At 33.5% G+C, this 24038-nt stretch overlaps 2 protein-coding genes across 3 annotated transcripts; one reads left to right on the top strand and one right to left on the bottom strand.

Annotated features, from left to right (window-relative positions):
• The first annotated feature begins 7896 nt into the window (after window positions 1-7896).
• LOC107415675 (uncharacterized) lies at window positions 7897-11316 on the top strand. Of its 2 annotated transcripts, XM_048473014.2 has the most exons (7): window positions 7899-8172; window positions 8331-8523; window positions 8686-8795; window positions 9131-9209; window positions 9289-9356; window positions 10224-10290; window positions 11083-11316. In XM_048473014.2, the coding sequence occupies exons 1-7, from the start codon at window positions 7954-7956 to the stop codon at window positions 11193-11195; spliced, it is 849 nt and encodes a 282-aa protein (XP_048328971.2). In that variant the 5' UTR covers window positions 7899-7953; the 3' UTR covers window positions 11196-11316. The 2 variants fall into 2 exon arrangements, with proteins under 2 accessions (XP_048328972.2, XP_048328971.2); XM_048473015.2 differs by lacking the exons at window positions 9131-9209; window positions 9289-9356 and having other exon boundaries at window positions 7897-8172.
• Window positions 11317-16355: 5039 nt separating this feature from the next.
• Window positions 16356-18034, bottom strand: LOC107415673 (protein JINGUBANG). Its single transcript, XM_016024038.4, has one exon. The coding sequence runs from the start codon at window positions 17890-17892 to the stop codon at window positions 16603-16605; it is 1290 nt and encodes a 429-aa protein (XP_015879524.2). The 5' UTR covers window positions 17893-18034; the 3' UTR covers window positions 16356-16602.
• Window positions 18035-24038: the final 6004 nt, after the last annotated feature.

Genomic DNA, 24038 nt, shown 5'->3' with positions numbered 1-24038 from the left:
GATGATGAAGAAGTTGGTGGGTGATGATGATGAAGATGAAGAAGAAGAAGAAGAAGAAGAGGAGGATAAAGGAGGGTTTGAGTTTGAGGGGGTAATGATGGTTGAAGAGAGTCAGAGCTGAGATGGGCATGGAGGAGATGGAGGGCATCATGATTGGTGCTGTTGGGTTTTGCTGCTCAAAGCTTGAAGATAAATCCAAGGTATTGCGTGCCATCTCTAACACACACACACAGAGACAAGAGAGAGAGAGATAGAGAGAGAGAGAGAGAGAGAGAGAGAAAGAGAGAAGAGAGAGAGTCTCTCTTGTGGAGAGAATTATCACTAAGCCATGAGGAGGGTATAGCTTTTGCCCAAGCTCCTGTTCCTCAAAAGAAAAGTTCACTTCATTTTATTTTATTTTATTTTATATGAGAAGGGAAAATAATCTAGTGCATTTCAGTTTAGGTGGTAACGTGTATTCTCGAAAACAGTTTAATAAAATATATTACTATTTTATTCAACTAGCAAAATAATTACTATTTCTGATTTTGAGTCAGTTGAGACAAATAATTTACTTTTTTTTTTTTTTTTTTAAACTGTATATTATTTTCTTTTTCATTCAAAAGCTGCTTTCTTCAACCCTATATGTACATGGGGATTCTAACACCTATAGAAAGCTTGGATGCATGGTGTTGTAGCTGATAGTAATTCGTGTGAAATTATTTATTAAGAGTAGTTTTATTTTTAATTTTATTTATTTTTTAATATTGAAAGACAGTAAAAGGCTGTTTGTGACTGTATATGGAGTTGATGAAATAGTTAAGCTTTATTGGGTTTAGTTAAAGATGGAATTTGGCAGGCAACCTATACACATATATATATGCAGGCCACCTATATGTATATATATAAAAGAAATGTACAATGACAGATTTCACCAAAAAAAAAAAAAACAAAAAAGAAATTAACAATGACAGAGGAATAATTGAACTCTGGGATGCAGGGACAACAGGTGGGAGCTAGGAATCAACCACATGAAAGAGAGAAAGACAGTGTGTTTGTGGCATTCTGAAGATAATGTCTGGCTGGTCTTCTGTTAAAGTAGTATATAGTACCTGTGCTGATTATATAAGAGGAGACAAATAAAATTACATTGAATATTACTCTTCTTCCAACGTTTTAATAATTATTCTCTCTCTCTCTCTCTCAAACAACTAAAAGAGGAAAATCAATTTTTTTAATCAAGAGAGAGAGAGAGAGAGAGAGAGAGAGAGAGAGAGAGAGAGAGAAGTGATTAATGTTCTCAGGGAATAGTTAACTTTGAGTTTGTTGAGACATGGATAAGATTCCCAAACAAGCATATTTTGAATGGGTCACCACTCACTCACTGAATATCTACCTGGTCTCTGATGTACATCTTCAAAAAAAAAGCTCAACCAATGCCAAACATCTTCTCATCCTTCTTTTTTGTTTCCATTTCACTTTTTCCTTTTTTCTCTCCTAATTGCCTACAAATCAGCCATAATTTATTATTATTTTATTTACCAACTGATTACGACTCAAAATATTATATATACCCTGAACACCATCAACCCTAATTTGTCCCATTTTTAGTACTCCACGAATTAACTACTTCTTCAAGTTCATATAATATCAAGTTATTGTCCCTAAAATTCAAATAGATAATTATACATACATAGAACTAGATTTTTATTGTCAATTTGATGGTTTTATGATTAAAGTTTTCTTTACCAGTGTTTATATTGGTATAAAGGTTAATATAGATCCATATAAGATTTATTTTGTCTATATAAAATTTAATACTTTATTGTTTCTAAATAAATCATTAATATATTTTTAAATTTTAGTCTCTAATACAATGATTTATAAGTTCAATAAAGAAAATTTACTAGCTATCAAGTTGATTTTATATTAAAAAGACTTCATAAACATACACTTCAACTATATATGTGTGCTTGTGGAAACATATCTACGTTGATTATTGTTTAATTTGGAGCATTAATCCCAAAAAAGAAAAAAAAAAGTACTTTTTTTTTTTTTCCCGGCGAATAAGAAAAAAGTACTTAGAATTATTAAGCTTTGGCACCATATATGATGGCTTAGTAGTTGTGCCACGACCACTGTGTGCCAAATTAACTTTTACTGACAAGGAAAACGAATCTGTTTTAAATATTTCTGTCATCCAAGAAAAATACCCTTTGATGCCTTCTCGATCTTCCTCCACAAAACTCAACACACCCCAAAAAAAAAAAAAAAAAAAAAAGGAGAGAGAGAAAGAACCAAAAAAAGAACTGTTTGGAAAACTTTTTTGATTGGCTTGTGGAAAAGCTCTTATTCGTTTAAGTTGATCATATTCATACTGTATCTATATATATATATATATATATGCCCTCATTATTTCTTCAAATGTTAATTTTTTTGTTTTTATTATTTTCTTATTTTACTAAAATGAAACATGGAGAAATGCATAACCTTGAGACATTTTTCCCTAGAAAAAAATGATTTTTAAGTATCCCCAAATAAGAAACTTTCTTATTTAGTTGGCATATATGATATATGTGTATGACTGGTTTTAATTAATTAAACCAATATATGTACTTTAGAAATTTCTTATTAGCCATCCAAACAGGCCTTAAATGTAGAAAGCATACACCTTGTAATGGTCCAATGGATGACAACTTTGGCTTCTAATTTCTAAATCTTGCTTTTTAAAACCCTTTGTCCAATGACTTTACGTTTGACCCTGATAAAGTCACCCGCATTGAACCAACCTTTTCCTTCCACTTTCTCCTTTATCAAGTCTTTGTAAACCCAAACAAGTCTGATGCCAATTGTGGAACCCAGCTTACAAAGAAAAAAATAAAATATCTCAGAGATTCCAAAATCATTTTTTAGCTCCAAACAAATTTTAAACCCAAACATCATAAAGTTCACAGTTTGCCATGTGTGGATTCAGGATCTCTTAGCTCATATATATATATATATATACACACACACACACACACACATTAATTATCCACAGAATTATATCGGATAGTTTATATATGAAGAGTTATATTGTAGTTTATTATGGGTAATATATAACATTAAGCACTTAATATAAACCGATTGATGGAGTCTAACAAATCATCTTTAAAATTTCCATTTTCTCACCACCACATATAACCTTGGGCATTTGCTTTGGCACACAATAAGCTTTCAGTAATAACAATAACAATAACAAGAATCTGAATAATAATATGGTACGGTTAAACATTTTACCTTTTTTTTTTTTTTTTTGGGCCTCTTGGGACAAAAAAAATAGAATCGCATATAATAATAGCAGGTATTGAAAATTAAAGACCCACTAGCAAAATCTAACAAATCTTTATGTGATTAATTCCACCAGCAGAAGGGTGATGAACATGAAATAGGTGGTGAGTGAGGCCCCCTATGACTGAACAGAAAAAAGAGAAATGCCTTTTAATTCTTTGCGGTTGTGCCTTGTTTGGTTGTGTGGAAAATCTCAGAAATCATCATTGCATGAAGAAAGTGAGTTGACACTTTGACACCATCTTCTTTTTGTGAAGTCATATTATTTCAAACTTACTCATACCATATTCTTTACTTTAGGACACTAAAACATTACAATGATTACGTTTTTGGTAATATAACAATGATCAAGTTGTTAATACTAGATTTTAAGTTTCATAATTAGGTCTGCCAGTAAAAATTTCTACTTTCTCTAACTAAGGAATTAAAAATAAAAATAATAATAAATGATAAAAAACAAACTGTCACGGGACAGTTTAGTTGTAATACTATTTTCTAAGCTGAATTTTTGAATTCGAGTCCCATATTTCCAAAATAATAAAAGATATATACCAAAACAAAGTTGATAAAATAGGACAATTGTGCAAGTGTACGTGTGGATTTGGCCATGGCATTCAATGCAGTCTCAGTTTCCTTTTTATAGGCTCTATAATAGCATTATTGATTTGATGCTTTATTGGGCTACACTAAAGTTGAAACAATCTTAGCTCAGCTTCTAACTGTGCTGAAATTGTTTCTGTGACTTTGGACAAACTGAGAGTGCAAAGGGCAAGATGGAAATCTATCTTGTGTAAGAAATTGAGAGAATTATGGCTCAAGGAGAGAGACAGAAACACGAAGTTTTTTCATACCAGTCTCCTTAATAGAAGAAGGAAGAACAAGATTCAAGCTATTATGGTTGACCAAAACTGGATTGTTGACTCGATTCAGATAGGTCAATACAGGACGGAGACTGGACGGGGTGGTTTTTTCCGTTTTTAATTGATATATATATATATATATATATATATATATATATTATTTCCAAACAAATTAATTATTATGGTTTTGCATGAATGATTTTGAAAAATCTAAAGACTCAATTTGTTTTCTATAATGCAATGATTCTTAGCAAGGTCATGTTTAATTATTAACAAAATATCATGATGCTGACAAAAAAAAAAAAAAAAAACAAGTGCACATATTTCGGCCTTTTTTTTTTTTCGTTGAATGATGACAAATGTGTGAGGAAATTAAAATAAATAATTATATATTCTAGGCAGTTTTGCCGCAATGGCCAAATGCATATATATATATATATATAAATAGTTTTGTTATGGAGACAAAGATTTTATAGCATTAAAGGGGATTAAACAAGTATACTTCAATGAATGAATCGGATGCAAAATATAAAATTAAAATATTTTGAAATATTTTGTAAGGATAAAAATAAATAGAAGAAATGCAATAAAGAAGAAATGCTATGATCCAATCACTAAAGAAGAAATGTTTTAAAATTATTATTTTGGGAAAAGAAGAAGGAAAAATTGGATTAGAATAATTTGTTATAGGGGCAAAATAAAAAATGAAAAATAAAAAGTAGAAAATGAAATAATTAGAAGAAAGGAAAAATAGAAAATGGAAAGTAATAAAATAGGATTTCAGAAAATCAATAGCTTTCCATCTTGCTAACTCGAGCTGGTCCCCCTTCCTAAATGTCAACCACCTAGACCCCCAATCCCAATCCGCAAACCCCAAACACCTCCCCACAAACAGAAAAGTAAAGAATAAAATGTCTGATTTAGAGCAACGGCAGAGAAAGGTCTTACAAGAACAGAAAAACAAGAAAGAAAGAGAGATCCAGTAGCATAAGGAGCTCAACTGTGTTGTTGCAGTAGGTGGCGCCGGTAGTGAGCAACAGATGGCGGTGAAGGCTTAAGCAGCAGGTGGCGGTGAAGGCTTAAGTAGCAGCTGCAAGTGGCGGCAGTGTGTGTCGGGGCAAGAAGAAAATGAAATGAGGGGTTAAAGGGATAGGGTTGTTTGTTAGTAAAAAATTGGGAATGATAAAAAAATAAAAAATAAAAAATAAAAAAACTAAATTAAATAAATAAATATATATACCGGGCCGGATTCGGGACGAGGTATTTATTCCCCAGGCGCGGTCCGATCCCGCATTGATTTTTCATCTAAAATCCCGAGCCCGCCCCGTCATTCCGATTTTTTGGGGAAAAACCACCCCGTTAGGAATGGTGTACTGCGATTTTCGGGATGTGCGGGATAAATTGCCATCCCTAGTTTGGAAAAGCATTATGAAAACCAGAAAAATTATTAGACAAGGTTCTTTTTTCCAAATTGGTGACTGATCTAATATTGACATTTGGAAGGATCCCTGGCTTCCAAGTTTTGACCTCAAAAGCCCCATTGTTAAGGAGGGAGTAAATGTTTCCAATTGGAGAAGAGTTTTCAAACTCCGAGATGAGAGGTTTTATCAGTGGAAAGAATCTCAAATTCGGCAACTCAGTAGTTTTGAATCATTAGAAGCTATCTTACAACTTTCTTGGCCACAAGTTTGTTGCAGAGATAAACTCATTTGGAAGGGGAACAAAGATGGAAAGTTCACTATCAAGAGTTGCTATGAGTTGTTTTTTGAGAACAAGCAAAGTAATGAAAGAGGAGGAATCTGGAGGAAACTTTGGAATCTTAAGATTCACGAGCATCTCAAACTTTTTCTGTGGAGAGTGTTGTCTAATGTGGTTCCAACTCGAGAGGTGGTTGTTAATAGAATTGGTAAAGGGGCACGAAACTGTGTGTGGTGTGAAGATAAAGAGGAAATGGCCGTGCACATATTTAAAGACTGCCATTTCATCAGAAGACTAGCGTTTGCCAATAAATGGGGTTGCATATTGGGAGAATTAGGAGATGACTGATGTCAAGGACCTGGTAGAGCTTTGTGTCAATTCGAAAACGGAAAATTGCTTCCAAAATTTGGATAAGAACTCTTTTACTATTTTCCTATCTTCACTGTTATATTTTGCTTGGCGGTGTATGAATGATAGGATTTTCACTATCTTCAACCCAAAGCAGAACATGGTGCACCGTTTTAACCAGGTCGTCGATGGGTTTTTATTTCTGGATAAGTTGAACAATAACCAATCTGAAAAGACCAGAGAATGGTGGACAACTCCTCCTAATGGATGGTGGAAAGTTAATACGGATGCTGCTTTCTGCAATGGACAAGTTGGGATCATGTTCATTGTGAGAGACGGGAAAGGGAAGGCCATTTTCATGGCTTTCAATATCATTTGGTATAGTTCCCCCTTTGATGCTGAGGTGAAAGCTATTTCCTGGGCAGCTGAAGTGGCAAAAAGGAGGAAGTGGAATCAATTATATTGGTCTTCGAACTATAGTAAGATGGTAAACAACATCATTTCCTCATAAGAACCCTCGGAGTGGGAAACAAGATATGATCTGATCCTTCTTAGATCATTATTCGGGAAGGAAAACTGGTGTTTGTCTCGGAACTCTAGAAATTCAAATAGGGTAGTCAAGAAAGCTCTTCAATCAGGTGTGCTTTTTGATTCGTTTTGTTGTAATTTTATTGCTCTTCTAGGGGATGTCTTGGACTTGATAGCCTCTGATATTCTTAGAAGTGAGCTCTCTATGTAACTCCCTCCCGTTTCTGGGAGGTTTTTTGTGTCTTGTGTAATTAATTTTATTCACCAAAAAAAAAAAAAGTTGAAATAAATGTCCAAATGGTGGTAACTATATTTTCTAAAACAACTCTAGTATACACTTCAATTTTTTTTTCTCTTTCTAAAAAAGACAAAGTTTCTTAAGAAAAAAAAGTAAAAATTTGTTTAGGGTAACTTTTTTTTTTTTTCTGTTTGGTCAAAGCTTAAATTTCTGCATAAGAGCTCCATGAGGAGCTAATATTTTTACTAATTTTGGTTAGAAGCTGTTGAATGAGATTTTTCTAGAATTCTACTTCTTAAACTATTTTTGAATTTTAAAAATAAAATATGACATTGTATTCATGTCAAACACGGTTTAAGGGGACTAACCACTTGGCTTCTAACAATAAGGGGTTCTCAATGGTACTTTCACCATCAACTTGCTAGAAGTTTTTTTAATTAGAAAAAAAAAAATACTTGCTAGATTTTTTTAAGATAAAGAAAAAAAGGTATATTTTTATAATTAAGAAAAAAAGAAGAAAATGGATGGAAATTATTTAAATTTAAGAGTTTTACTAACTTTGCTTAATAAGACTAAAACCTATAAGTACCACTCTATTTTTTACAAAAATTGATATAAAGGGAGAAATTCTTAAGTTTTTATTTGGAGTAATTTAAAACATCATTACATAGTAAACACACTTCTTAAAAAGTTAAACTTATATGTTACATCAATATTAAAGTTTAAAGACACAGACTTTGATTTTTCTAATTTGTATTAACTTGTTTTAAATTCTAATTCTTTTTAATCTAGCAACTAAACAAAAAAGTGAATGACAACAATGTTATTAGAGTTGTTGGGTGAATGTATGTAGAATTACAAATGGACAAAGCTTTGAAGCACGCATAAGAAGGAAAATAAAAGGAAAAAAAAAAAAAAAAACCCATAAAATTAATAAATAAAAAATAAAGTGTGCGCAAAAGCGGCGCGAAGATGTTGGTTTTTCGTTGCGCTGCTGCAGTCCCATTCCCTTTGGGGACTTTCTTCAAACACTTTCCGGCTTCAAAGCCAAAGACGTTCTATCCGTACAGACTCAGAACAAAAGCTCTAACTACCACCAGAATCCTCAACTCTTCGTACTTTGAAGCCTTAAGTCCTCTTCAAAAGGATCAGATCCATCTTTATGTAGACACTCTTCTTGAATGGAACCAGGTCATTTCTTCTCTCTGTACTTTTGTTTCTCACATAATGTATGATATTTTGTTTGGATTCCGAGAAAATCCCAGGAAAAAAAAAAGGTATTAAAAAGTTTTGAAATATGAATTGGAACCATTTTCCTACAAAATTTAATGAGTTTTATCAACTTGCAGAGAATGAATTTGACAGCTGTGACAGGGAAGAATGAAGTCATGGAAAGACACATTGAAGACTCGCTTGCGATTATACCACCTATAAGGAATTCTTATCTCTCTCATTGTAGCTCTTCATGCAATAATCTCAATCTTGTTGACGTTGGAAGTGGTCCAGGTCTTCCAGGATTAGTTCTAGCCATTGCTTGCCCTGGTATATCGTTCTATTTCAATTATTTTTCTTCATTAATGTTTTACATAAATACATATATATATATTATACGTTAAATACATATATATAAATATATATATATGTTAAGATGATTTATCTTATGTATTATATGTTTATATATATATATATATATGTGGTGGACAGGTTGGGAAGTTACCCTTATGGAGTCTATGAATAAGAGGTGTGTATTCTTGGAGCATGTGATTAGTCATATCGGTTTGACGAATGTTCAAGTTGAAAGAGGAAGAGCTGAGGTATTTTCATTTTTTTGGTCCTTTGATTATTAAGTTCTCATTTCTTTTATAGCATTTACTGATGTTTTTCTTTGAACAATATCATGCTAGATTTGCTTCATTGGAGAATTTTTAGTTGTTTTTGTTGTTGTTGGGTGTTTATATATACATATATCTCTGTGTGTATATACATGCACAAGTATGTCCATGCATGTAATGATGTAAATATACATAGTGTGTGTGACTCTGAGCATGCAAACCTATTACAACTATTTACATTGAAAATTATCATAATTAAGTATATGCTAACCATTTACCTTCATCTGGATTACATTGCAAACCTTGTTATAGGACAGAATTTGGGGCAAAGTACGTGCTTTAGAGAGAAATTTGATGTAGCAGTAGCTAGAGCAGTTGCAGAGATGAGAGTGTTAGGTAATAAATAAAAAAGTTCTCTCGCGGCTTCTCTCTGTGTATTTTCAAGACTTAATTATTTCATTACTTTGCTGGTCAGCTGAATACTGTCTTCCTCTGGTTCGTGTGGGTGGTTTGTTTGTTGCTGCAAAGGGCCATGACCCTCAGGTGTGTTTGGTTTTCCACAGCTTAATTTCAACCACCTCTTTTACCAAAGACAAACATAATTGTGTAAACCATGATAATATTTCCAATTGTTATTTTATTTTTATTTTTGGAATATGTAGTTGACATTTTATAAAAATGAAGATTTTAAACTCTCTATTCCATTGACTAGTTCTTTTCAAATTTCATGGGAAGGTTTGTGCTGGCTTTCACTATTAGTTTCTTTATGCATGAGTATCTATTGGGGGGATCTGTTAAAATCTACATTTTACACTGATTTAGGTACAAATATAAGGAATTATTAAAACAATGCATTAATTTCACTGATGATCTGATAGAGAAAGAAATCATTTTGCATTGCAAATACAATAGCAAAATTCCCTTATTAGTAATTTTTTCTTTTAAAATATGTTACTATTGATTTTCTTATTGTTGTTTTAGATCCTAAAATATCTGTAATAAGAAATTTTAAAAGTACAAGAGATATTGCAAGCCAGAGCTGGACAATGGAGTACTGTAGAAAGAAAGAAAGGCCTCCGAAACTTATTGAGAAGAGAGAATGCACCACATAAATTTCTTGTTGTTTTCCAAAGTTTGGTTGTAGAGAATATTCTGAAAAATAAACCTCGGTATGAACTTGTGAGTTGTGACTGTCTCATGGCAAAGAAATTAGTGAGGCAATTCATTGCGTTATGCCATTGCCATGTAAAAACAGTGTCATTGGAATATGGGTGTGCATATTCCTTCTAGGGGCCATTTATTTCTTTAACTAGCTCTAGTGACATGATTAATCTGTCCATTATATCTTCTTTGTCTGGCTTGTATAATATGAACTAAAAATCTCTTTTGTACTTGGTACATTTAAAACAGGAGGAAGTTAAGAATGCAGAAAGAGCAATTGAAATGATGGGTGCTTCTCTGTTGCAACTCTGCGCTGGTATGCTCGAACACATTAATGACAATTATATTACCTCAAAGTATTGCTTTACATACAAAAAGTTGGTGTTTGGTTTAATATGTTTCTCTGAATAATTTTACTTTTTGTTTTTGTTTTCAGTAAGCTAGTATTTAAGCATGGTAACTTGCTGCACTCTCATAAGATATCACTGACTAATATATTTCTTTTCAATATAAATTCAATCAATATTTTAAAAATAATTCTAAGGCTACCATTGATAATCCTACTTGGGTTAACATGTTTGTCTCCAACTGAGAATTCAAACATGAGCCAAATTATTGTACCCGGAAAACTGTTGCTCCAGGGATATAGAGAGGGTTAATGTGTAGTTTGCATGGCAAGCACAAACTCTGTACATGTATCATGTATGTTCTGCTGCATTATCTCCTGTTCCAATGATTAAAGTGCAAAGTACTATCAAAATTTGTTTAAAATTTGTTTGACACCTTGAACAACCTTCTAATCTGTTTGAGAAAAGTAGCGAAGTTGAAGATTCTAGTTCCATGTTAGAGGCCTTCCCTTCCTGCATTGAGCGAGCTGAGAACCTTGGCTTATGGCTTTTGCTCCTTGCTTGACTTTGATATCTCTGTAAAGTCTAACACATCTCTTCATATTAGTCAGTTTTTGTTGTATGGTTAACCTAATTGTAGAATTAAATTCAATTCTTAATCAATCCTTGAAATGCATGATTTAATTATGTCTCATTATATTGGTATCAAGACACAGAGGCATATTTGTATTCTTACTAAGTTTTATAACATGTTTTCCCAGTGGAATCACACAGCCCATATGGACAGAGAACTGCCATTGTATGTTTTAAAGCTCGCACCACCCCAGGGAAATATCCTCGTGACCCAGGTACACCAGCTAAAGTTCCATTATAAATAATGTAGAAACCTGTTTTTTTCGGTTGTCTACTATCTTTTCCACCTGCCTTACACCTGTGTATGTAACAGCTTAACATCGAAGTTTCACTTTTAAATGACATTTGCCTTCGATCCACCATTTTCACTTGTTGAACTTATTGTGCAGTTATTCTTTTATGGTTTTTTCATACTTATTTTAGGAGATGGGAAGGATACTCTAGGAAATTGGTACTATTATGATAAAGAACTTTCATGAACTATCATTTTGGCTTCTGTTAGGTAAGTACTTTTCAGATTTCTCTAGGCAAGTCAAAATATATTATGGAAATGCCAAAAGGGTACAAACCCATGTAACCGAAAGGTACAAAGAAGAAACCAACACTTGAGAGTCGCCTTTAAGCTTGAAAACAATAATTATTTAAATACTAAACAAAGAAAGTGGAAGTGGGGGAACACCACTCACAAAGAGCGACCACTTAATATTTTTTATTATATAATAATTTTAAAATTAAATTCAAGTGAGATTGCTTCTAGAATTGACATAGAATAGATTTAGAAACAGGATTGAGTTAACTTGACAACTGTGCATTTTCACATAATTGCTTGGCAAAACTTTGCTTATAAAGATAGGTGAAGGACGACTTTTGGTTAGCCTAGGCATTGGACCAAAAAAGGGTAGGGTGATGCATGTTTGTTGACAAATGGAGATATTCTTGACGTAGATGACTAATTTGGACTAATGTACAGGATTTGCATGATCAAGTCAAGCATTCTCAATTGATCTACTATAATTAAAATCTAGCATGAAATTGATTCCTTGCCATTTGAAAATTACTTCTAGTTGAGTCATCAAGACAAGTGTCCCCATTACCTTATAGTTTGTCCCCTTTTTATTTTATTTATTTATTTTCTGTCCCAAAAAAAGTGCGATTGTCTAAATACTGATCTCATGAGCATGACTGCAAATATATTTTTTTTTCCCTTTAATGTCGTTGTTAGAATTATATGATCAACCTCCAAATAGTTTTGGAAGAGTAAACCTTTGGTTTTATCGAAGTGGTAACGCCTTTCTCTCTCTCTCTCTCTCTCTCTCTCTCTCTCTCTCTCTTTATGCACATACACTTTACATGATACACCTTTAAGCACTATAAAAGTCTGTGTGAGCTGTGAAAAACACTTTAAAATTTTATTTTATTTTTTCCAAATGCATCTTAAATTAATTTGTGTTTAAATTGAGGATAAAATTGTATTTAAAAAATATATATAAAATTAGTTTTGGAATTTCAAAATGCATATCTTTTTGGAAGAAACTACTTTACACCTTATTTTTCCAAGTTGTGAGAATTAGTTTCTCATAAATCCTACAATTTCCTCATTCTCAAGATCTTCTGAATACAAAAATTTATTTTGCCAGGGAATTTCATATTCCAACAAAATTTGACACCTTTCAAATAGGTCCAAATGGTATAAATAAAAGCAAGAGAAAAATTTAGGAATTTAACCATCTAAAATATAGTGTTGGCATTTGAGATATTAAGGTGTAGGAAACTTGTTGTAAATGATTAAAAAAAGAAATGCTATTGTTGGCTAACTGTCACTTATGCATTCAATTCAGTTTTTTGTTTTGAGCTAGAGAATAAATCCTTAAGATAATATCATATGCTATTTCACATGCCCAAAGAGTCTACTCTAGACAACTTTACCCAAGTTATGGGGAAGGTGGGTTTTTATTAGGTATTGGTGCTAGGAGGGACCATTTTGCTAAATGGGTTTTTAATATTTTTATCGGGTTGTTTTGGAAGGAGAATTTGATGGATCTTCTATCTGCATCTCCGTCGGATCAAATCAGCACCTTGCATAACATTTGGGAGTGGGTTTTTGGAAATAAATAAATAAATAAAAGGATTAGGTCATGATGATTGTCTCATGGGAAATATGACTGTTACCTAACTTTCTGCTCTCATGATTTAGGAAAAAAATTATTTAGAACTTTTTGGTTTTTGCTAATCATACTTAAATTTCATTTTTTTTTTTTGAAAATCTATCATGAAATTTTTATATATTAACTTTTACTAGTTTTGGAATTATATTTTTAAAATTTATTCAATTATGAAATATTGATTTTCAATTTCTATTTAACCTTTAATTTTGAAAATTGATTTGTACAAACTAACAAATAAATTTATTTTAACAAGTATAAAAAACAAAAAGAAATTACGAATGATCTTTAAAAAAATATGAGATGTAAATATAATTATGATAAAATAAAAATGTTTAAGTGAAATTTGTCTTATTATTTATTTAGTTTTAATCTTTAAGAGGTCAAAAAGTTTAAGCTTTCAAGAAAATCGGCATAGGAGATAACTAATGGGTCTACAAATTTTATTTACCTTCCAAGTCCAAATCGTACGGATCAGTGCCATATAAAGTGAATATGTATATAAATTAACAATTACTTATTTTCCCCACTTGATATGGAATTTGGTTTGTTCCAAAGGAAACATAATAATGATCTTTCGTGGTTAGCGATTGCCTCTCTCTCTCTCTCTCTCTCTCTCTCTCTCTCTCTCTCTCTCTCTCTCTCTCTCTCTCTCTCTCTCTCATCGATAAGAGTTGATTGATTTAACCTTTTACTTAAAAAAATAAAACAAAGATATTTGGTAGATTTTTCTTTGCTTTCCTTGCAGGAAAAAAAAAAAAAATTCTTTTAGGTTTTGTTTTACCACACAGGGATGTCAATTTGGCCTGTCCATCTCTAAAACCGTGATGCATCTCCTTTAATAGGGCAGTTTTTTTTTGAAAATTTGAGAATACGGGACAAGCTCGAGATAAATGCTTAAAAATCGAGTCGGAGACGGGTCGGGGACGGAGAATAATAACCCCGCCCTGAACCCGCCCCGATATATATATATATATATTTATTTATTATTTTTTTATAAAATTTTATTTATGTAAAATCATTTTATTTATTTATTTATTTTTTTAAATATGTATTTTATTATAATTGTAAATTTGTTCCTTGATGTATTTTATTATATTTTTATTACATTGTAGTCATTTTTTTTATTTTTAATCACAAAATAATTTTTTTATATAAATTTTCAAAAAAAATATCAATTAAAAAACAAAATGGGGAAAACCATCCTGTCTCATCCCCGCCCCGCAAAATCCCCGATCCCGCCCCGCATTTAAAGAAACAGGAAAAATCACGGGGATGGGATGTAAAATTTCCTACGGGGACGGGGACGGGATTTTAAAAACCGGTCCTGTTCCGCCCCGTTGACATCCCTAATCATCAACCTTCCAGGACTCATATTTATATGTTTTTTTTGCATCAATTATACTTTAATTCCTTTTTGGATAAAAATTACACTTTAAAAAAATTTCTGTGCTTTGCAAGTTTTGTCAATTTAATCTTTAACTTTAACATTCTGTTTCTATCAATTAATTTATTATAGTTCAAAATTTATTTAATTCCGTAAATTTTTTAAAGTAATCGTCAACATGTAATAGTAATAAAATATTTACTTAATTCAATAAAATATTACGTAAATACTTTTCCCTATTTAGTTTATGAGCAAAATACATTTTTTATTATTATATTCATTAAAATTTAAATATCTAATTAAATGTTGGTAATTAACAATTATTAACCAATAATTTCATTGGTAATCATTACTACTATTAGCGCACTCCTTTTTTTTTTTTTTTTTTATTTGTTTGAACAATAAAAAAGGTAAAGTTATTCTAACAAAGTTAATGGATAAAAATAAGGAAATTTCAAGATCTAAAAAGGAAAAAGCTAATGATGAACAATGTATATATTTATATTAGTAGTATTTGTAGGCATCCATGTTGAAATCTTAATTTAGGCGAAATAAATTTTTTTTTCCTCAGTTGTTAATGAATTTAATGTTGTAAAAAAAAAAATATTTATATATTAGTAATAATGTTAATTATTGAGCCAGGTGTACCATACATTTTGCTTTATGGAATACAACCTGTTTACTTTCTTAGTTATAAGAAAGGATTTAAGATTACAAAGATTATCAAATCATGGTTTTCTATCTCATATAAATTACTGGTTTACATTTTCCTACCTGCCCTTGGATAAAGAAATGAGCTTTTACTTTCTCCTCTGGCAATCCTACTTTGACAATTCAGAGCATCGACAAAGAAATGGAAGGTAAGATTTTATAAGAACAAGAATCCCTTTAAAAAAAAATCCATTAGTTATTATTATTGAATTTTTGAATACGACAATATCCAAATCCTGTTGATTTTTCTATCTACTTTTTTGTGTGTCCCACCATCCAACTAATCCTTAGAAGCAGAAGTTAACCTATTAATTGCATGTCTAATACTTTATTTTTTTGGGCTACAATTGCATGTCTAATATTAATCCAAAGAAATAAAATGGAATATAATGTGGATATATGTAACATTGTGTCTGGATTCTAGACCCTACACCGTCTAGTCATGCTTTTAATAGATAATTGATTGTTGTCTCAACCTAGATTAGATTCCATTGGTTAACAAGTCTATGTTAACCCCAAAAAAGTCAATGTTTAGTCCATTCTATACCATATTGCATTCATTGATTTAGAGAAAATAGTTAACCCCATTGATTGACAAAAACTTTTATGTGAAGTTACATTACTGTATGATCTATATATAAGCTTCTGTAATATCAAAGTAAATCATGTAAGTTCCTATTCCATTAAAAGTTCCTACTCCACTGAGTGTAAAACAATTACATATAATATATATATATATATACAGTCAAATTCAAATAAAATTTTTAATATAAAAATTAATATAAATTTTTTTTTTTTAGTTTTTAGATTGCATTAAAAATTAAAATTTAAGATTATATTTATTAATCATTAATTTAAAATTTATTTTTTCTAAATAGAATTTTAGTATGTTTTTAAATCTATATTTAATTATTTTTAAATTTTAAATTTTAACATATGGTTCAATAGTTTTTATTTTAGTTTAACAAAATAAAATAAATTTTACTGTAGACTGATTATATATATATATATATTCCATTTATGACGTTTTTTATGTCAACAGAACTTTTCCAAAGGGCAACATTAATCCTCAATGATGAAAAAAATGTTAGTTTTGAAAGCGAGACCATAAAACTTAACTACTACGTTACACTTGCATATAAAAATAAAATAAAAATTAAAAATTTTATTTTATTTTATTGTGTATACTAAAATTGTAGCAGAATCTCAAATGGATCTTGTTCGGGAATAACTTTTGCTTCATTTTTTTCATAAGAGCTTAATCGGTTAGAAACTCTTTAGAGGCATGAAATCTTCAAAAAATTGTTCAAACATTTTCAAACCTAAAAATAAGAAGAAAATAAATAATAATAATAATAATAATAATAATCTATTCTCTATATCAGAGATTAATTTGGAACAATAATCTGCCAGACCTTGATGTCACCGTCCAATCCACCACTGTAAACAAGATAGGAATTACCATCCTCACAAGAATTGCAATCATCAATTTCTGCTGTTAAACACTTAACAGGACCAGAATGACCTTCCAAAACTCCCAAACATGAATAATTCCTATCTTTACCTCTCCAAATCCTTATACTTTGATCTGCTGAACCACTGAATATCACATCTTCCACAACAGCCAAACACAATATTGATTTGCTATGACCTCTAAGGGCACCAACAACTTCCATAATACCACCACTATCCTTCTCCCAAACCACAATCGATCTATCACTTGCACCTGAATACAACACCGACCCATCCGAGCTCAGAGCCAGTGCGTTAATACCAGAGTTGTGCTTCTCCAGCGAACCAACTAAACAGTGTTTTTTCTCTTCCATATTTTTCTTCCATATCTTGATCTTCTTGTCTGCTGAACCTGTATAAATATAACCATCAACGGAGGCTGCAACGGCGTTTATAGCGTCGTCGTGGGCGTTCCTCACCGACTCCAAGCATTTGAAGTCGGCGGTTCGCCATATCTTGAGTGTTCGGTCCCATGAAACGGAGTAGAGGAGTTGTTCGTCCATTGACAAAGCCAGCGCGGACACTGTGTCCACATGGTGCACCCAAGTGCATTTCTTGTGGCGGCGAATTTGAACATGGTTGTTGGGAATTAGAAGCTTCGATGCTCGATCGCTGAGTGTCGGTAAAGTAGCTAAGCGACTAAGCTTTTTGTGATCGGTGTGTTGGTCGTGATGATTTTCGATCTTCCATACTCGGATTTTGTGGTCTTGGTGAGCACTGAAGAGGAGTTTTTCATGGCCTGAAACCACCAGGGATTTCACTGCACCTTTCCCTGCAGCCATGAGGATGTTGTAATCAATTGAGTTGTAGTTCTTTTCCTCGTCGAGGTTCCATGACCGGATTTCACCGTCGGAAGTGGCAGTGATGATGGATTTTCCGGCAACGGTGAGGGAAGATATGTATGAAGTAGTAAGAGTTGTAGTTTGGCATTTGAAAGTGGTTAGGCAGTGGTGATGGATGGTATTAGTAGTGTCTGAATTCGGATATTGGTAGTGATTGTGGGATTGTGAAGTGAGTGATGGAAGTGAAGGAAGGCTTAGTTGTGAAGAAAGATGGGGTATTTGTGGATGGTCATGGAGAAGGAGATGATGATCATGGTTGGAATTGAATTGGAGATGAAGATGGTGATCAATATTGTTTGAGTGAGAGCTTTGGTTGAACTCCATAATTTCCACGTCAAAAGAAAAGACAGAGAGATAGAGAAAGTAGCATAGAATACGGCAAGGAAAAAGCTTGAGTAATGTATAAAGGGAAAGGATTGGGAGTATATATTGTGGAAAAGTGGACTTTTAATTTTATGATAAAAAAAAATATAGTTAGATCTATGGTAATTTGCATTTTGGACGCTTTATTGGCAAAAAGGTAATATTTTTTATCATTTAATTTTTTTGGCAAAAAGATGATGTAGTAGTAGGGATCGATATGGGCCATTTTACAGGTGGGTGGAGCATAAAGATTTTATCCATTCCTTTCAAGCAACATAAAAAATAAAATTAAAAAATTTTAAAAAAAATTCAATTTATGGGTAACCTTTATAAATATTCCTTTTTAGGGTTTTTTACACCCCCCCCCCCCCCCCCTATCTTCTTTTCTTATTCTGCTTACTTGTATTGACATGTTTAAATTGGATTTTAGATCGTTAGATTAAATATTTTCTTCAAATTTTATATTTGTGTCGTACTGTTTGGTAATTTTTATATTAAAAAGTTTATCAATACAATACTTTGTACTTGACGTGTCAATATTCCTTGTCATAATTTGAAGATAGCTTTCTAAAGAATAATAAATATTATCATATACTTATATATAATATGTATAATTTTTCTTTCCTGCAAAAAAATAAATCCAGGTTTTGTCCTAGGCAATGCATATTATTTTAAAAATACGTATAAAAGTAAAAGTATTCACCTGTTTATCCTGAAAATGATAAATATTGTCTGGATAAATTTTAAACAGGGTATATGTAACACCCCGTCCCGAACCATGTCGGAATTTTTGCGTTGGCCAAGGTTGTGTTGGACCGTTGGCAAGAGGGTCAAAAGTTGACTTTTTGATCCGGTTGGAATTCTAGGTTAGTGAGGTAGTTATTCTGAAGTACACGTTGTACGAGTTAAATAGGCGAGTATACGTTAGCAGACTACGGTTTGAAAGTTTGAGTAAAAACAAGTTGAGGTCCACACTGTCCAAGAGGTGGGGGCGTTGACTTTTTATGCATGTAAGGTTGAGCGTTGACTCATGCATGATTGTGAAGTGCTGGTCGGTACGAGTCCGTAGACTAGCGGCACGTCAGGATTTGGACATGTGGTTTGAAAGTTATGGGCTGTAAAGTTTTTCAAATCTTGTATTATTTTAATATTATTTTTACACGCATAACGAGGTGCCACGTGTGACTCAATGAAGGTGGCCATGTGTCACCATGGTGAAATACCACATGTCAACCATGTGAAAAAAAAAACAAATTATTTTATTATTTTTGAATAATAATATTATTATTAATATTATTTAATTATTTCTTTTCTTTTCCTTTTTCTTTCTCTTTTTCGTTTTCTTTTTCTTTTTCTTTTTCTTTTCTTTTCCCCACGTGGGAAAACACCACCATTTCTTTTTCTTTTTCTTTTCTTTTTTTCTTTTTCCCTTCTTCTTCCCAAAAACACACGACACACGGTTATTTTTTCTTCCCCTCGACCGTCTCTCTCTCTCCGTGTTTTGAATTCCGGCCACCCATAGCCCTCACGCGCCGGCCACCAAGGAAGCCCGCCACCTCGCGAGCTTGGCCGCCAAGTTTCACGGCCAGCCGCCAAACGGACCAGCAGCCGTCGGGCGGAGAAGCCGCCGTGGCTAAGTTTCTCTCTCCTCTTTTCTTGTGTTTTAGGCCAGCCACTCCCAATTGAGCCTCCTATCCCCCTATTTTGGGTCCCTCTGAATCCAAAAATGGCCTCCAATCCCGAGAAATTCGAAGCGGTTTGCGAGATATGGGGAAGTGAACACCAGAACCTTTCCGACCAAATTCGGCCACCTCCGGCGGGTGGGGTCGACGGAGACCGGATTGGTGATCCTCGTTCCTACAAGCTTCGATTCGGTATATCATTCGACCATTTTGGTTAACGTTTGCGTTTAAGCCCGGAGTCTTAGGGTATTATTTACCGATTAAAATATTAATTTATTTGGTAATACGTGAATTTTGTTCTAGGAGCAGGTGAGTCGTAGAATTGATCCCGTGGTGGATCATGGGTTAATTACGTGCTCAGGGTGGTGACCCACCTTTAAAATATTTTAGGGGTAATTAATTGTATTTATGTGGTATTAATTTGGTATCTGTAAAATTGTGCTCATGTGGTGTATTTTAAATATAATCGGGAAAAATATTATTTTATATATATATTTACCATTGGTAATAAATGGAAATTTTGGGATCATTAAGAAATTCCCGATTATTATTTTATGGTGATTTAATTATGAATTATATTGTTGTTTAATTTATTATGCATGAGCAAAGTGAATTTTGGTGGTATTTGTACGTGGTTTTAAATTTGATTTTAAGACATAATTGGGTTAAATATTTTACGAAAATATTTGGTTATATTTTATAAATTATACCGCATGGTATTTTTATGGTTGCATCTCGTATTTCGAGGAAAATTGTGGTTTGTTGATTATCGATGTTTTCGTACCGGGTTGTTGAATAAAAATATGTGGGATGGTGTTTTGTGAAAATTTGGTATACTTCCCACGGTAATTTGTAAAACGGTACGGTTGGTTATTATTGTTTATTTTTAGACGCACTCACACAGTATTGGTGTTACGGTGTATGGTGTATGGACACGTGGTAGTGCGCGGTTATTATCTCAGTTTAGCGCACGGTTATTACTTCACCGTGAGTTGCCATTGGACGTGGGCGAGGCAAGGTTATTGTTGTGCACGGCCGCCCCCTCCTTGGCGGGTTGATGGTTTTAGCGATCGATGCTTGTCGGGACCGAAGTGACCCTTTGCGGGTTTCTCTCTTTAACCTCTACTTGATCGGTGCTCGGGGCCAGTAGGTATCGGAGGGCATCAGGTATATGGTGTGGTGCGTCAGGTGTAATTGTCGGTGTAAATTGCAATTAAAGTTTAAAACCCCAAAGGTGTTCAAAAAAAATTATTTATTATAATTTATTACAGAATATTTATATTTGGGGTATTTATTTATTTGTTTATTTGTTGTTTATTAATTCGTTTGGTTCCTTGGTTTTTGGGAAGTACGTACAAGGGTTTTGTGAAAATGTTTTAAAAGGGGAACATTTCAAACGAGTGAATAGTGAGAGTTTTGAAAGAAATTATTACTTTAAATATTTATTTATTTATTTATTTAATTGTTAATGGTATTGCTTAATTAAATTCCTTTATTTTTATATTATTAATATTAAAGGTGTATAGTAGTTAGGGTCACTCTTGAGATGATTAGCATCTCACACTCTTAAATTCCGTTCCCCTAGGTCCGGGTTGGAGACGTTGATTGTCGGGGGCGAGCCCAAGCGTCTCGATTCGTTGCGAAGGTTCAAGAAGTTTTTCTTCCCTTTTTCCTCTCTATCTGTATTGCTTCTTTATCTGTTATTTTTATAAATTCCACATTTGTCGTATAATGCTACGCTATCTTTGTATTGGACGTGTCGTTGTTTTTATGCCTTTGGGTTCTTCTTGTTGTTTTATTTTTTGAAGTCTTGAAATTTGTGGAACAATTTGTAGTTGTGGGAGGAATAAGGAGATGTTTATAGAAGTGTGTTTTCAGTGCAGGTAGTTTGTGGTAAGTAAATCCCTTAGGGGAGACTCTGTCGGATTTTCCGTTGGAGGGTCCGGTAGGGTTTCCCAGGATCGAGAGTATGCAGGAGTTAGGGAAGGAATTACGGACGAGGTCTGACGAGTTGGTATCGAGCTCTAGGTTCTAGTATTCCTAAGGGACTGTGCATTGTTGTGCATCCCATCCGTGTCTATTCTCTCGTGTTACCGTCTTAAAGCGTTCTTTCGTTTGTCTCGAAAGCAAATTCGTTGCACGAGTTTGAGTAACTCTAAACTTCGAAGGTGTCAAAATATTTTTCCGATCGTTTATCAAAAATTAAATGCTTTTCAAAGTGGTATTTGAAATTAAAGGTGTTTTATTCAAGTATTTTTGTTTATGTTCGTTCATGTATTTGTATGTTATATGGTTTGATATTATCTTTGCACCATATGGAGACGGCGAACCATTGTGGTCCATGTAGAGCTAGCCCCATGATCATGTTGCCTACGAGTGCTAGGGGATCGGACGGCCAATATAGGCAACCACCCTGGTTTGTATTGGTAGCGAGTGTCGGCGACGGTTGGAATCATGGATTACGTAGCATGTAGAAGGTATCGTATGTACCTCCATTACAAGCGTGCATATTTGTTTTATGTTATGGTTTTTTTTTTCAAGGCCAGAGCTTAGCGACGTAAGAAATTTGAGGACGAAATTTTTGTAAGGGGAAGGTTGTAACACCCCGTCGAACCATGTCGGAATTTTTGCACGTTGGCAAAGGTTGTGTTGACCGTTGTGAAGGGGTCAAAAGTTGACTTTTGATCCGGTTGGAATTCTAGGTTGAGCGGGGAAGTGCGTTACGAAGTACACGTTGGCACGAGTTCGTGATTTGGTAGCACGTTGAAAACGGAGCTACGGTTTGAAAGTTTTGAGTAAAACAAGTTGAGGTCCAAAGCGTCCGAGGGGGTGCGGGGGTTGACTTTTTATTCATGTAAGGTTGAGCGTTGACTCATGCATGATTGTGAAGTGCTCGTCGATACGAGTCCGTAGACTAAGACACGTCCGATTTGGACATGTGGTTTGAAAGTTATGGACTGTAAAGTTTTTGAATACTTTGTATTATTTTAATATTATTTTTACACGCATAACGAGGTGCCACGTGTGATTCAATGAAGGTGGCCATGTGTCACCATGGTGAAATGCCACATGTCAACTATGTGAAAAAAAAAAAAAAATCAAATTATTTTATTATTTTTGAATAATAATATTATTATTAATATTATTTAATTATTTCTTTTTCTTTTCCTTTTTCTTTCTCTTTTTCGTTTTCTTTTTCTTTTTCTTTTTTCTTTTCTTTTCCCCACGTGGGAAAACACCACCATTTCTTTTTCTTTTTCTTTTCTTTTTTCTTTTCCCTTCTTCTTCCCAGAAACACACACGACACACGGTTATTTTTCTTCCCTCCCGACCGTCCCTCTCTCTCTCCGTGTTTTTGAATTCGGCCACCCATAGCCCTCACGCGCTAGCCACCAGAGAAGCCCGCCACCTCGCGAGCTTGGCCGCCAAGTTTCACGGCCCGGTAAGCCCAGACGGGACGCGTCGTCGAGTCGGAGCGAACCGCCGCCGGCCAAAGTTTCTCTCTCCTCTTTTCTTGTGTTTTTCGGCCAGCCCACTCCCAATTGAGCCTCCTATCCCCCTATTTTGGGTCCTCGAATCCAAAAATGGCCTCCAATCCGAGAAATTCGAGCGGTTTGCGAGATATGGGGAAGTGAACACAGCGAACCTTTAAGGCCAAATTAGGCCACCTCACGTGGGGTGGGGTCGACGGACAGATTGGTGATCCTCGTTCCACAAGCTTCGATTCGGTATATCATTCGACCATTTTGGTTAACGTTTGCGTTTAAGCCCGGGTCTGGGTATTATTTACCCGATTAAAATATTAATTTATTTGGTATATCTGTGAATTTTGTTCTAGGAGCAGGTGAGTCGTAGAATTGATCCCATAGTGGATCGTGGTTTAATTGCGTGCTCCAGGTGAGTGAACCACCTTTAAAAATATTTTCGGGGTAATTAATTGTATTTATGTGGTATAATTTGGTATATGAAATTGTGCTCATGTGGCGTATTTTAAATATAATCGGGAAAAAAATTATTTTATATACATATTTACCCAATGGTGCTAAATGAAATTTTGGGATCATTAAGAAATTCCCGATTATTATTTTATTGTGATTTAATTATGAATTATATTGTTGTTTAATTTATTATGCATGAGCAAAGTGAATTTTGGTGGTATTTGTACGTGGTTTTAAATTTGATTTTACTGGGCATAATTGGGTTAAATATTTTTTAAAATATTTGGTTATATTTTATAAATTATGTCGCGGTATTTTTATGGTTGCATCTCGTATTTGAGGAAAATTGTGGTTTGTTGATTATCGATGTTTTAAATCTTAGGGTCGTTGAATAAAAATATGTGGGATGGTGTTTTGTGAAAATTTGGTATACTTCCCACGGTAATTTGTAAAACAGTACGGTTGGTTATTATTGTTTATTTTTAGA

The sequence above is a fragment of the Ziziphus jujuba genome, chromosome 2, assembly GCF_031755915.1.
Source record: "Ziziphus jujuba cultivar Dongzao chromosome 2, ASM3175591v1".
NCBI classification, from domain to species: Eukaryota; Viridiplantae; Streptophyta; class Magnoliopsida; order Rosales; family Rhamnaceae; genus Ziziphus; species Ziziphus jujuba.
Note: the sequence above shows the minus strand (reverse complement) of the source record. Positions and strands in the feature narration are given on the sequence as shown.